This window comes from Galendromus occidentalis, unplaced genomic scaffold (assembly GCF_000255335.2).
Source record: "Galendromus occidentalis unplaced genomic scaffold, Mocc_1.1 scf7180000077512, whole genome shotgun sequence".
Taxonomy (NCBI): domain Eukaryota; kingdom Metazoa; phylum Arthropoda; class Arachnida; order Mesostigmata; family Phytoseiidae; genus Galendromus; species Galendromus occidentalis.
The window spans coordinates 1,052,474-1,064,416 of NW_003805500.1; the positions used below are offsets into that span (position 1 = coordinate 1,052,474).

At 51.1% G+C, this 11,943-nt stretch overlaps 2 protein-coding genes across 2 annotated transcripts; one reads left to right on the forward strand and one right to left on the reverse strand.

Annotated features, from left to right (window-relative positions):
• The first annotated feature begins 4,893 nt into the window (after nucleotides 1-4,893).
• LOC100897644 (peptidyl-tRNA hydrolase 2, mitochondrial) lies at nucleotides 4,894-6,610 on the forward strand. Its single transcript, XM_003747090.2, has 4 exons — nucleotides 4,894-5,151; nucleotides 5,394-5,550; nucleotides 5,997-6,124; nucleotides 6,253-6,610. The coding sequence occupies exons 2-4, from the start codon at nucleotides 5,403-5,405 to the stop codon at nucleotides 6,493-6,495; spliced, it is 519 nt and encodes a 172-aa protein (XP_003747138.1). The 5' UTR covers nucleotides 4,894-5,151; nucleotides 5,394-5,402; the 3' UTR covers nucleotides 6,496-6,610.
• A 161-nt stretch (nucleotides 6,611-6,771) lies between these two features.
• LOC100897273 (kinesin-like protein KIF23) lies at nucleotides 6,772-11,258 on the reverse strand. Its single transcript, XM_018640926.2, has 10 exons — nucleotides 11,117-11,258; nucleotides 10,468-10,623; nucleotides 10,207-10,388; nucleotides 9,963-10,117; nucleotides 9,694-9,825; nucleotides 8,390-9,559; nucleotides 8,036-8,267; nucleotides 7,621-7,928; nucleotides 7,303-7,467; nucleotides 6,772-6,846 (listed from the first exon to the last, which is right to left on the reverse strand). The coding sequence occupies exons 1-10, from the start codon at nucleotides 11,122-11,124 to the stop codon at nucleotides 6,772-6,774; spliced, it is 2,583 nt and encodes an 860-aa protein (XP_018496442.2). The 5' UTR covers nucleotides 11,125-11,258.
• Between the last annotated feature and the right edge of the window lie 685 nt (nucleotides 11,259-11,943).

Here is an 11,943-nt window from a genome sequence, read left to right on the forward strand (position 1 = left end):
CAAATGAGCTTGACGAGTTCCAGCGACAGGTGATCTTTCTGAAACGATTTGCTGCGCTACAGCTTTGGTCGGCAGCTTGACTCGGAACTCCGCTTTCTGAGTCCGCAGCGCTTCTTGGGCCTCGTTCATATGAAACCGAATCATGCTCGGCCCACGAAAGAGTCTCAGGGAAAGACAGGAGCCCCATGATAATCGGAGCTCTTTCAGAATCGGAATAATCAGGTCCCCCACTCGATATTTCTCGAAAAACTCCTCGCGAGAGTTCAGGTAGGAAATGTGTCAGCCCGAGATGCAATCTTCCTCTCATAAGCGTTCCCGGATAGGGCCGTGAGATCGTTTCGATCTCGCTAATTTACTCGCGATTACACATGATCGCACCGAGTCGTTGGAACGATGCCGTAAGCTCTGATCCCATCGTTAGAGGCTGACACGATCACATTACGGCAACAAAAACTCAAGAACTTTCCTGCTTCGTGGAACGAAGTTTCTACTTTAACGAACTTAATCCGTCTCGAGTCTTGAAGTCGTTGTAGGCTTCTTGTCAATCTAGCAGATAGGAAAATTCGCGATCGGGAGACTCGGACAGTCCTAGTGGAGATCGGATGGGGATTTTCGGAATGCTCCATGCCGTCCCGTCACCGCAGAGCATCCGGAACGGGGATGGTCCCGGATGGAGTGTCCCCTGGCCCCTGGCCAGATACTGAATTGTACGGATGATTGGCTCGTATCACTCTTTTCCTGGCGAGATTGGCGACCGGACACAAGCTTCTCGGTGGAATAAAATCTCCTCTCGTCCCCGTGTGATCTCTGACTCAAAAAGATGCTCTGAGCGATCGAGGATCAACCAGATCGACGACCCGCGAACCTATACCCGGAGCGACCCAACGAAGCCGCAGGCGATAGAGAGCCCTCCGATCATTACGGTGTAATATGATCCCGTATGATGTGATTGGGCTCTCGAGGAAAGCACATTCCGGAAGCATGTCTTTCCCAGAGAACACTCCGAACACTCATTGTCCTCTGGGATCTCTACCGGTGGGTATAATGGAAGATATCATCAGGTCTTGAGAAGCCCTTACACCAAGTGAGTCAGACTTCGTTGGGTTCGCCAGAGGGCGGTTTCAATCGCCAGAGAAACAACAGAGGATAATTAAGAGCTTTTCTGGAGAGGGTCGCAGTCGCCCGGTTCCACAGTCGCTTTCCAGTTCACGTGTCCACGAGAGTGTGTGATCAAGCATGGCGAAGAAAAGGCAAGAGAGGACTCTCGCGTCGACTCGACTATTTATAAATAGAGTGAATGCGCGAAAAATGTATAGAGCGGCTGAGCACACGTTCACCCGCTTCTGTGTTTGGAATGTCTTCGCTGCAAAGTGTCGACTCTTATATAACTCATACTCGCCCCTAGGATACCGAAAACAGCTGACTGAGTGAGCGGAGGAGCGAGAGAGAATCGCCTGAGAGGTTCTCCCCTATCGAATTGCACAGACCTGTTCATGGACTGAGTAACGATTGATACTATGCGATTGGATCTCCTGCTCGATTAGATATCGAGAAACCCAAGCCACGGTAGAGGCGTGGAATGTTTGCTGGACGCTTACATTAGTCGCTTAGCTATCACCTCATTCGAAACATCGCTGAACGAGCTCACAGAGATTGTGTTTACCCTGGGGATTATCCTCCCGCGCCGATCGATTTGAATCCAGAGATCGAATTGAATCCGCGTTCACGTCTCGACACTGTGATTCTATTCGCCGGACTCCAATTCTCAAGGGAGGTTCTCGTCACCGGCTCACAGCGATATGGATTTCCGTTTTGCGGTCGAAAGCCTTGGCCTGTCACTCTAAACGGCTTTCGAACAATGCATGAAGCACTTTGCTCGGCTGCTTGATGCTCTTCGAGTTGCAGTGATTCTCGACGCGCGAGCTTGATCTTACGCCGGTTGCACGAGACCGTGACAAATGATGAGGGATGTCCGAGCGGCTTAAGATTAATTATTAATGAGTCTCTCGTCAGGAATATCCGTTCAGACCATTTAGCGAAGTGTCGTGTTTTCTTCGGTTTTTTTATGGAGGAACATCTCGTGGAAAGCAGGGCCGCAGCGGAAAAGTTCTCTGGATTAGCCAACACACTTCAGCCTCGATACGAGTTCCGATGATTCGATTATTATCCTTGTGGTCCGACTAATCGCTCCATTCGAATAGTTCGAATGTAAGTGATGATTACCATTATTATCATTACAGGTGGAATTGTCGTCCATGCCCAGAATGTCCAGCTCAAGCCTGTCTTCCTAGGCGATGCGGTGTCAGAACGATTCTCATCAGAGAGCTAAGGATCAATCTAAAACCGCTCTAGACGCGGATATTCTTCTCTTTCGAATAATGTTCTCGCCGTCCGGTCGGGAGCAAATTATTCCCCCATCACTCTCCTCGACCTACGCTCAGCGGAACAGTTTCAACAACATAGTGCTGAATTTGTAGAATGGGAAGACCTCGTGATTACAGAGCGAAATGCGAACGCCGTAAAAATAGCTTCAACAATCACTCAGCTCATGGGGTATCTCTCGGTACGCTCTTCGCCGCGGGAGGGACGAGGGACGATAGCCGACGGAACCTTCCCTGAGAATGCGGGCGACTTGACAAGGATCCGCAGGGAGTCATCGATCCGCGAGCTTCGCAAAGCGTGGAAGCGCGTCCTAACTTCCAACAGCGGACACGACTGACAGCTTCCGATGACAGCATTGTGTGAGCAGGATAACAGCCGCGCAAAACAAACGCCAGGAAAGCCGTGAGCTTCCCTTCCCGAAAGTATTCCACACAGGCCCGAGCTGTCATTGGAGACCGACTCCCGACTTTCGAGAGAAGACCGTCATGTCACCGATTAGATGCACCTGTTCGGCAGATGATGGCATGAATCGGGATGGATTCCAGGAAAATGACATCACTTCGGACATTTTCCCACGAGCTTATTCTGTGCAAAAGTCTCGATTGCTGCTCGAACTTATCACTTCGCATCAGAACAGTCTCTCGATGCAAAGTCGACAGCAAACCACACTCGCTTGAACAACGAGTTGAGTCAGCCTCGTAAAGTCAGCTGTTGCGCAGAAACGGACAAGCCCTGCTGAAACGGGATTGGGAGTCAGACCTTGTTTTCTCTCCTCGACATTCAGGGACATGAGTTGGAAGCCTGATCGACGCGAGCGACCCGGCAGAAGAGCGTAGATGCGTCCGAGCCCATATCGAAACTTTGCACCGAGTATTTCCAGTTACGTAGACACGGCTTGACGCAGTCCATGGAAGCACTTGATTGAATTCTTATCGAAGAATAGAATCGCGACTGACGATGACAAGTATTCGAGCTCCCTATCATCAGGATCTACCGAAACTTCGTCAACCGACTCAGGGTGGAATTCTCTGTATCGAGCAGATTCTGGACCCATTTTCTTGGGCCGGACCCCGGTATCGCCAACTAAGGACTCGGATCTCCACCAACGGAGTCAAGACGTCGATCCATACACCGAACCTGAAGTCCGGGACGAAATTTCCGATTTGGAATTCTCTGTCTCCCGTACGCCATGAGAGTTTCTGTCTAGGGAATTCTCCAGAATGCTACAGGCTATTCTCATTCTGGTGGAGAAGCCGATAGTGTTTGCACCCGACCGCGTGTAGGGATCGCAGGAAGCGTGCTCGAGAAACACCCACTAAATCGAACTCACGAGTCTTGCCGTAATTCTGCTCGCCTGTACATCATCATGTATTCCTCATCGCAACTGCTTGCACTCACGACCGCTACGGCACTGAACGACGCGACACAGTCACACAATTCACAACACTCGTACGGAAAAGTTAGCGGCACTACGTTTACGAACTAAGCAACAACCTCCCAGGACAACAGTCTCGTTTGCTAAGTCTGCTTTCCACACTGATCTCGTCGTTGTAGGCCGGCCGTTCGCCGCCACCGTGAAAGTCTGTGGCTGTGAGTGTGCGCGTAACAACACTGTAGCGCCACCCGTGGCGTGGCAAGCAAGTCGGGGCTTTCACGAAATTGGATAATGGAGAGTTTGCGCGAAGTTTCACGCGTGACGTTCTGCCTTCAACGGTGCCTGTTTGCATGCGATACAGAACTGACGAAAAGAACTCCGGTATGGCCCTCCGAAGGCAGACACCGCACAGCTGATCGCACCGGGGGCGCCCGATGGCCCCGATGATACAAACGAAACAACATAAACAAAGATGGCCACCCCGTGAGCGGGAAAAGAGGCGGCTTCCTAGTTTCCTGTCCCGTTACTTTTGAATATGCCATTTGAAAACCCGCTGTACATAGGTGTCCCGAACCGTCGCTGAGGGAGAGATCCCAAGGTCGCGATAGATTCCGATCCACTCCAGCGCTGGGCATTAATTTTCTCACGACCTGCTCTTCACTCCGCTCCTGCTCTGCTTCCCGCAAGCAAGGTAATTAGTGGCTTATGCACATCTCCCCTCATTTGATCGAACGGAATCCATCGACGGATACTGCCATGGAGTATACGACGATGACATCCACCTGTAAACTACAGACGGTGATGTCCGCTTCCCGAAAGAAAAGTTGATCGTAGGATGACTGGGAGACTGGGAACACGATTGATTTCCGGAATTACATCTGAAGGGGTACTCGAATCGCTTCGCAACGAGCAATACAATTTCTTAGTCTGATTCAGTCACACGGTCCGAAGGGAGACCGCCATCAGCTCTCAATCCGATCATACTGCGCGGTGACGACTCGGGAAGCAGACGACACCGATCATGATTTGCCGATGCGCTGTTCCCCCGGAGCTCCGCACTGTTTTCCTGAGAAGGACTCCCGTGATACCGAGACTCTGGAAAAGGACCACTGTCTCGCCGAAACTTCATTAGGCGCGCGTGGGAGCATTCCCGTATCAATCAGAGGGAAGAAGAATCATCTTGTCCCTCAACAGAGCCTAAATAGGGAGCATGGTCGGGGAAAACCTCCTTGTTTACGAGCGCGGTTCAAGCAAGTGAAAGATTATTCGAACGCCTGCCGGCGTCCCTCAGCCGTGGTCGAGAGCGCACTTTCTTGGTACCCTGAAAACGACAATACGTAGGAGCAACCCTCGCCCTCTTCATCGCGGTTCTGGAGCAACAGGTGGCTACTAAGGTGCGTTTTCGATGACTTGGCTTCGATCCTCTCGGTACGACCCCCGTCCGTCGACTACCCTGAGGTACGGAATCGGGTTAAGCCGCCAAAAATCTTCGCAGGATCCTTCCGGCCTTCACTGGCCTTGTCTCGAATCGTTCTGAAAGAATCCTCCGGTCGCATCCGGAAGCCAAGCATGTCGAATTCAATGTGCTATTTCTCGCGATTCCCTCGACTTCACGTTTGCGTATACTCCCTTCCAGAGGACAGGCATGGAAGTGCTGCGAGACGCATCGTTCTGGACGGGGGTTTCCGTGGGAGTTGGATCTTGTGCCGCTCTTGGACTCCTGTGTGCCTTCCGTCCGAGAATCGGCAATTTCTTACCGCTCCGTTGGTTCAGCAGCACGGCCGTCAGATTCGGTGAGTCTTTGGAGTCCGCTCTCGGCGACAACATGTCATTATACGCGCCAGGGAACTCGTACAACCAGCCTCCCGCTCCACTCCGTTGTGTCTCGGATGTGTCCCGTTGGCAGTCCGACTCTCCAATGGAGCTCTCGGTGCTAGTCGTCGGGTATGCCAGCGGTTATCTTTCTGTCCGGACAAGACCGGTCGGCCGAGCAGCGGCCGTTCGATCGACGGGTGTCAGCCTTTGGAGAAGTTGAGAGCAGAAGGCAGGAGTAATGGCTCCGCGAAGAAGTCGAAGGAAGTTCGAGCCAGAGGAGGAGGACTTTGACGCGGATCCGAATCCCTGTATTGACTCTCAGGACCCTCAGATGTTTGGTGCTGATATCTTGATTCAACTCGGCGGTGAGATCGCCACCGAGAGCAGTTGTTTCTGTTTACCACCCGGAGTTTCTTCGTTTCAGCGGATCGGATGCTAGGCCGAGACACGAAGATGGTCTTCGTAGTACGGACGGACTGTAAAATGCAAAAAGGCAAAATCGCCGCTCAATGCTGCCATGCGGCCGTAATGGCTTACAAAAGATCCGTTGAGGTGAGATATACAGAATATAAGCACCCGAATCTCAATCGCCTAAGCGATTGGAAAAAACATCATATGTCAGAGAGACGATCGAAATAGTGAATGATTCACGGCAAGATCCTTCTATTTTATCATTGAAGGAAGAATCTCCATTCCTGAAACCTTGGGAAATGTCGGGTCAACCCAAAATCGTATGTCGAGTCGACTCCGGGGAAGAGATGGAATCGGTGGGCTCGAAAGCCCGAGATTTGGGACTCATAGTCGCCGTGGTTCGAGATGCAGGGAGAACGCAGGTAGTGCCGGGAACGAGGACAGTCCTCGGGATCGGGCCCGGTCCGATCGAGTTGATCAACCAGTGTACAAGCCAGCTGAAACTTCTTTGAGATGAGAGAGAAATGGCCTCCGGAACGAGGTCTCTGTCACACGGAGGAATCACAAGCGGGGAGCGAATGGCGAGCAGGAACTCTGGAGACGAAGCGAATAAATCAAATGATCATTGGACTTGGCCGTTCCCTTGGTTCTAATTCCTCCCATGCGGGAGAACCTTCTCAAACGAGGCACTTCCACGTCTAAACCGGGGAGGTCTTCCGGCAAGGATGCTGCCACCATTGATGGATCGAGGACGAGCACTCTCACAGAAAGTATGCAAAGCGGGAAGTTTATTTCAGAGATTCAGTCTTGCTTCGATGTACGACGTTCCTCATGTACGGGTGACCTTCAAGGGCGATTCCACACTGAAACGACATCGGGATCAGAGTCAGCTCCCTTGAAAAGTGTTTCGCCGGGCCTTTCGTCTTAGGAATTGCAGAACTTGGCTTCTCTGTGATTCTCTTAGATCAAGATGCAGTTGAGCATTCGGGTGAAATTTATTCACAGCGGAGTCACTGCTTAACAGCTTAATCGTGCGCAAAAATGAGTGCATGCTCAGTGAAGACAACAGTGTTCTTTATGGTTATCAGTCAGAGTATTGTACAATTTCAGCCTGGAAGCAGCGAGGTTTGAATTACGTTTCCAGACACGGGGCTTCTCACCGATCCGATGATATATTCGCTGTTATAAGTAGATAATCGAACACTGATTCTGCCGTCCCAAACTATCATGTGAGTACCGCATGCTCCTCTACCTAAGTAGCATTACAATGTCGCCATTCTGTCGCCAACGAATTTCTTCATTAGTTGCCAGTCACTAACCCGTTTCTTAGTGTCCATTGGGCCAACATTCGCTCTTCCATCGGAATCTGTTTCGGACTCCTTCCGCTTGGATGATCCGACTTTCTTCCTGGATACGGTCTCCACTCCGGTGAAAACGACCGCCGTTCCTCCCGTAGGCGATACAAGTACGTCACCCTTCACAATCTATGTCGGAGGAGAAAAATCATTATTAGTAAGATTACTTTTCCGCTCGACTTCACGAGTCCCATATTCAGCAATAGAATGACAGTGATTTAGATTGAATTCCATAATGATAGATATTGGTGACCGACGATCCCGATAGCTATGATCCGGTACCTGGATGTTAGAGCCCTCTTTAGTTACGAGAGCATAGTTGTCGACGTTCTCGAGATCCTTCGATTCGAGCTTGCTGACGCTCTTCTTGCGCTTTATGACCGGTTGCATAATGGCATCGTCTTGGGTCTCGCCGTCGGTGTGTTCCAACCAACGGTTATTATTGCTTTGAGATCGACGACGCGTTCGCATTGGGTGGATGTTGGGTGTTTTGAATGAGTCCACATCACTCAGATCGGGTTCTGATGACGACGGGGCAGTCGTTTTCTTGGCCGACGGGGTGCTTTTCGTGTCGAGGGTGTGGAAGGTTTCTGTTGGGGAGCGAACTATCAACTGAATGGTCTTCAATAAGAGCGCCCGAACGCTGCCGGAAGTAAAAATAAGAACTCGAGGATACCGGGTGGGGGAGTCAACTCACGAGTACGTTGCTTCATCGGCGCGGGTCTCTTGGGCGTCCGTGAGGCTCTTAGAGTATCGAAGTTTTCGAGCTCATTGACACCAATGATGTCTTTGATAAGATTCGCCTTGGCTAGCTGAGCTCCCTGTTTCATAGCTTCAGATTTCTGTTCGTTGAGAAGGCGGTCCATTTTTGACATGAGGACTTCGCGTTCCTTCGTTCTCTTGGTCGCCTCTTCTTTCTTGATTCGTTGCTGAAAATTCCGAAAACACTCTTCGCTTAAGGGGATCAAATTGAGCGAATCCTCAGGAACGGATGCGAGGAATGAACTTCTCGCAATCGACGATTATTCCACCGGAAGGGGTCGCAGCTTACCTGGAGGTCTTTCGCCTTACGAAGAGATTCCTCAAGGTGGCCGTTACGCTTCTCAAGCGACTCCAACTTGGCTTCGATCTCCATGAGTTTTTCTTTCAGGTGGTCCTTTTCGCGAGCCTCCTGATTTCTCTTGCTCATTAGCTCTTGGATAGTTTTCGCTTTCTGTTTCGCTTCTTTCTCGCGTACGGACAATCTGGATCGGGTGTTCACGAGCTCATCGTTCATGGCTTTCACGCTGTCCCTGAGCTGCATTCCCTTTTCTTCGAAGAGACCTCTGAAGGCAGCGACCTCTTTGGCGCCATCCGCGCACAATTTCTGCATCGCCAGAAGGTCGGCTTCTGTGTGAGTGTGCGGACTCAGGCAGCCAGGGATAGACACCGGTTCGCGCATCGCCATATGAATATCCTCGATAGATTGAGCCGGACTGGGCTCCACGTACTGTTGAACCCTGTTGGCTTGAACCCTTTGCATTTCGACCTCTTGCGCTGTCTCCGAGAACTTCATGACCTCGAGGGTCTCGGCGCAGTCTTCAGCTCTGGGGTTCACACAGACCACCATCTTGACTTTTCCGCAACCTTCGAAAAAGCTCTTGAATAGATGGGTGAGCTTCGAATCACGATACGGCACCATTCTGTTCGTGTTCCTCTGCTGATTGTCTCGGAGTTGCTCGAGACAAACTCGCAAGCACATGAGAGAATTATTAATATTCGAAGCCTCCTTCAGGCGGTCTCCGGTCGCGGCGGTTTTATGCGCTCTCTCGCTGCCTGCGAGATCCACCAGATTGAATTGCGTCACTTTGATGAACTCTTTCTTCTGAACCAATTCCCCGGTTTTCTCGCTGACGGGAGCCTGCACCAACTTGATCATGAACACCGAATGACTTCTCGAGCTTTCGGCGTTCATTTGAGTCTGAGCAACTCGCTTCCGGCTCTGCCCACGGATGAAAACGTCCATGGCCTCGTCCGCATTCTCGACTTCTACCTCTGTAGCACCGAAAACGTAGGTACACTTCGAGGCGTCGTCTCGGATGTTTTTCGACTGCGGGCCCCGAGCTCGAGCTTGCACGCTCAGGGCTTCCTCTTCGAGAAGGTCGTAGACGCTATTGTTGTATATTTCGACGTATTGTACGAAGACGGCCACCTTACAGTAATCCGGTATGTCGCCGATCACCTGGGAGGGAGAATTCCATGAGATGGAAGGGAGTGGAGGAATCTCGAAGCGATCCAAGGGAAAAGGTCCAATGGAAGTCACTGAGCCGAAAGAGCGGATTCCCGCACTACGTGGATGAGGAGTTGAATTCATACCTTCGAATGATCCCATTCGCGACGATCTCTTTTTGCCCAAGCGCTCTGTTCCTGACGCTGCCTCTTCTTCGCGGGAGTGCGATCGATACCCGGCGTTTGGTACGCTTTGTTCCCGGATGCCAGCAATGTGTTCTGAAATCGGCAGGATGAGAGACGTCAGATCGATGACGGGGGTCATCCACAATGAAACAGAAACTCCGTGAGCTCTCCGCCGGGGACGGCGGGGCAACCCGGCGGACCATCGGCGTCATTCTCGGAGAAGGTCTCACCTGACGTTCCACCATGGCGTCCACCGTTCGACGGATGTCGTAACCGTTTACGTTATCCGGTTTGAATAAATACTTCATAGCCTTTAGATGCGAGGGTATACTGTTGAAGAGCACGTCCAGGGTTCGTGGAAGAATACCGGGCTCAACCGGAGTCCCTGGAGAGACACACCATTATTACTTGTCGAGACTCCAAGGGGATCCGGGAGATCTCTGAAATCTGAGGCTCCTCGAATCTCTACTTTACCTGTCATTGTGTGAGTCTTTCCCGAACCGGTGACGCCGTACATGAAGATCAAGGCCGATTTCCCACACAGAACATCCCGCACAGAGGGCAAAGCCACTTGTTGAAAGACTTCTTGCTGGTCGCATCGGGGCCCGAAAATATGCTCGAAAGTGCAACGAACAGCCCTCTGATTCAACAAGTGCCTGCAAGCATAGATCCATGAGTTTCCTTGAAGAGGATCGTGCAGCAGATCCTGCAGATGAGTGGACTCCATGAACTAACCTTTGGCCGCTGAGCTGCGGATCTATAATGACTGTTTTGCTATTCTGAATTTCTGAGATGTCTGTCTCTCCATGATCTACTGGTTTCAGTCTGAGATAAACTTCGACTCTGTCCATTTCATCATCACACTCGGGTGAGTGGTCACCGTCGACAGATCTGAAAATTGTTCGAAACAGTGCCGGATTAGCAGAAGAAGTCTACGATGTTCCTTGTCTTCCGAGTCCATTCCAAGCACCTGCGGCTTTTGTCGAGAGAAAAATTAAGCCGGCCAAAGGCCAGAGAGTCACTCTCGTCGGAAGGGAGTAGAAAATACGTCACTGATTCACTCCAGTTTTAATCCACGAAGTCGGATAATGCGACTCGCCCATCTCCTCATGCTAAGATACGGTAACGGTTTTCGGATTTGACATCCCTCCATTGGCGGCTCCGATAAGCTTACGACTTTACCCGGAGCAGCGGCACGGCTTTTATAAGACCATCTCGCCCCGTCGACAGTACGTTGGATCAAATATTCATCGGGAATGAAGCCGGAGATCCGCGGAAGTTCCGCCAAGAAACCCATAGGAATCGTAACGACGGTTGGAAGAATTCAAATTGCGCCTCCCTGACAGAAACTCTGGAAAGCGCGCTACCCTTATTAAAGACCTACCTGGTCATTTTCGATGATTTCACAATGCTCGTCAGAACGGCAGTATTCACAAAATACAAGGGATTGTTAAAACAAGTTATTAAACGAAGTTCGCTCAACAGCGTTCTCTTTCTGTTGACCGCCTTCTCAGCTTGTCGTAGGGAAGCCTGGTCGCGGGCTCTCGCTCAAGCGGAAGGTTTGGAGGCGCGCCAAATTTCAAATTGATCGTCGGTGCGGATCGCCTCTGTAAGCTGCGTTTGGCGGGACTGATCCGATGATCGCGTTCATACGCAGATTTCCTCTCCGGGGTCGGCTGAGCGGGTGGATACCATATTCGTTGCATCTGAGTAGATCTCACATTGGGCTGGATTGGTTGAATGAATTCTAATTATCTTTTGAGCTAAGAGGCAGAAACTTGAAAAGGTACGTGGGTCACGCGTCACAAGAACCTCTTGCGAAAAGAAATTCGAGGCCGGATCGCACCACACGGTGGAGGGCTCTCTCATCAGACCTCTGATGAAGCTCGGTGAGCGTAGGGAGATAGATTTCGGGTAGGCGACCCGGGATAGGAACTTATTGCGACCGGGCGACCGTCGAGAAAATACCAGCCATCGCGCGCGGACGGAAGCCGCGATCACCGGCCACGAATGAACAGAACGGTATCCGCTCTACAGAATCAAATCCGTGCCTTTCGAACCGCCAGAGAAGTACAGCGTACCTTACAATTAGTACCACATGAGTTTCGTGGTCAAGAAGGAGGGATTTTCGACAATCACTTGGCGGAGGGGTAGAAGATGAGAAAGAAAACATCAACGTGCACACCGGGGCATGATTCCGCAAGCGTCGAA

Excerpts from the sequence above, each read along its gene's own strand:
- LOC100897644 (XM_003747090.2), top strand. The coding sequence starts at position 5,403 with ATGGAAGTGCTGCGAGACGCATCGTTCTGGACGGGGGTTTCCGTGGGA. Across the intron at positions 5,551-5,996 it reads CAGCACGGCCGTCAGATTCG|CGGATCGGATGCTAGGCCGA; the intron begins GTGAGTCTTTGG and ends TCTTCGTTTCAG. Across the intron at positions 6,125-6,252 it reads CTTACAAAAGATCCGTTGAG|GAAGAATCTCCATTCCTGAA; the intron begins GTGAGATATACA and ends TTATCATTGAAG.
- LOC100897273 (XM_018640926.2), bottom strand. Across the intron at positions 8,268-8,389 it reads GTAAGGCGAAAGACCTCCAG|CAACGAATCAAGAAAGAAGA; the intron begins GTAAGCTGCGAC and ends CGGAATTTTCAG. Across the intron at positions 7,468-7,620 it reads AAGAGGGCTCTAACATCCAG|ATTGTGAAGGGTGACGTACT; the intron begins GTACCGGATCAT and ends CCTCCGACATAG.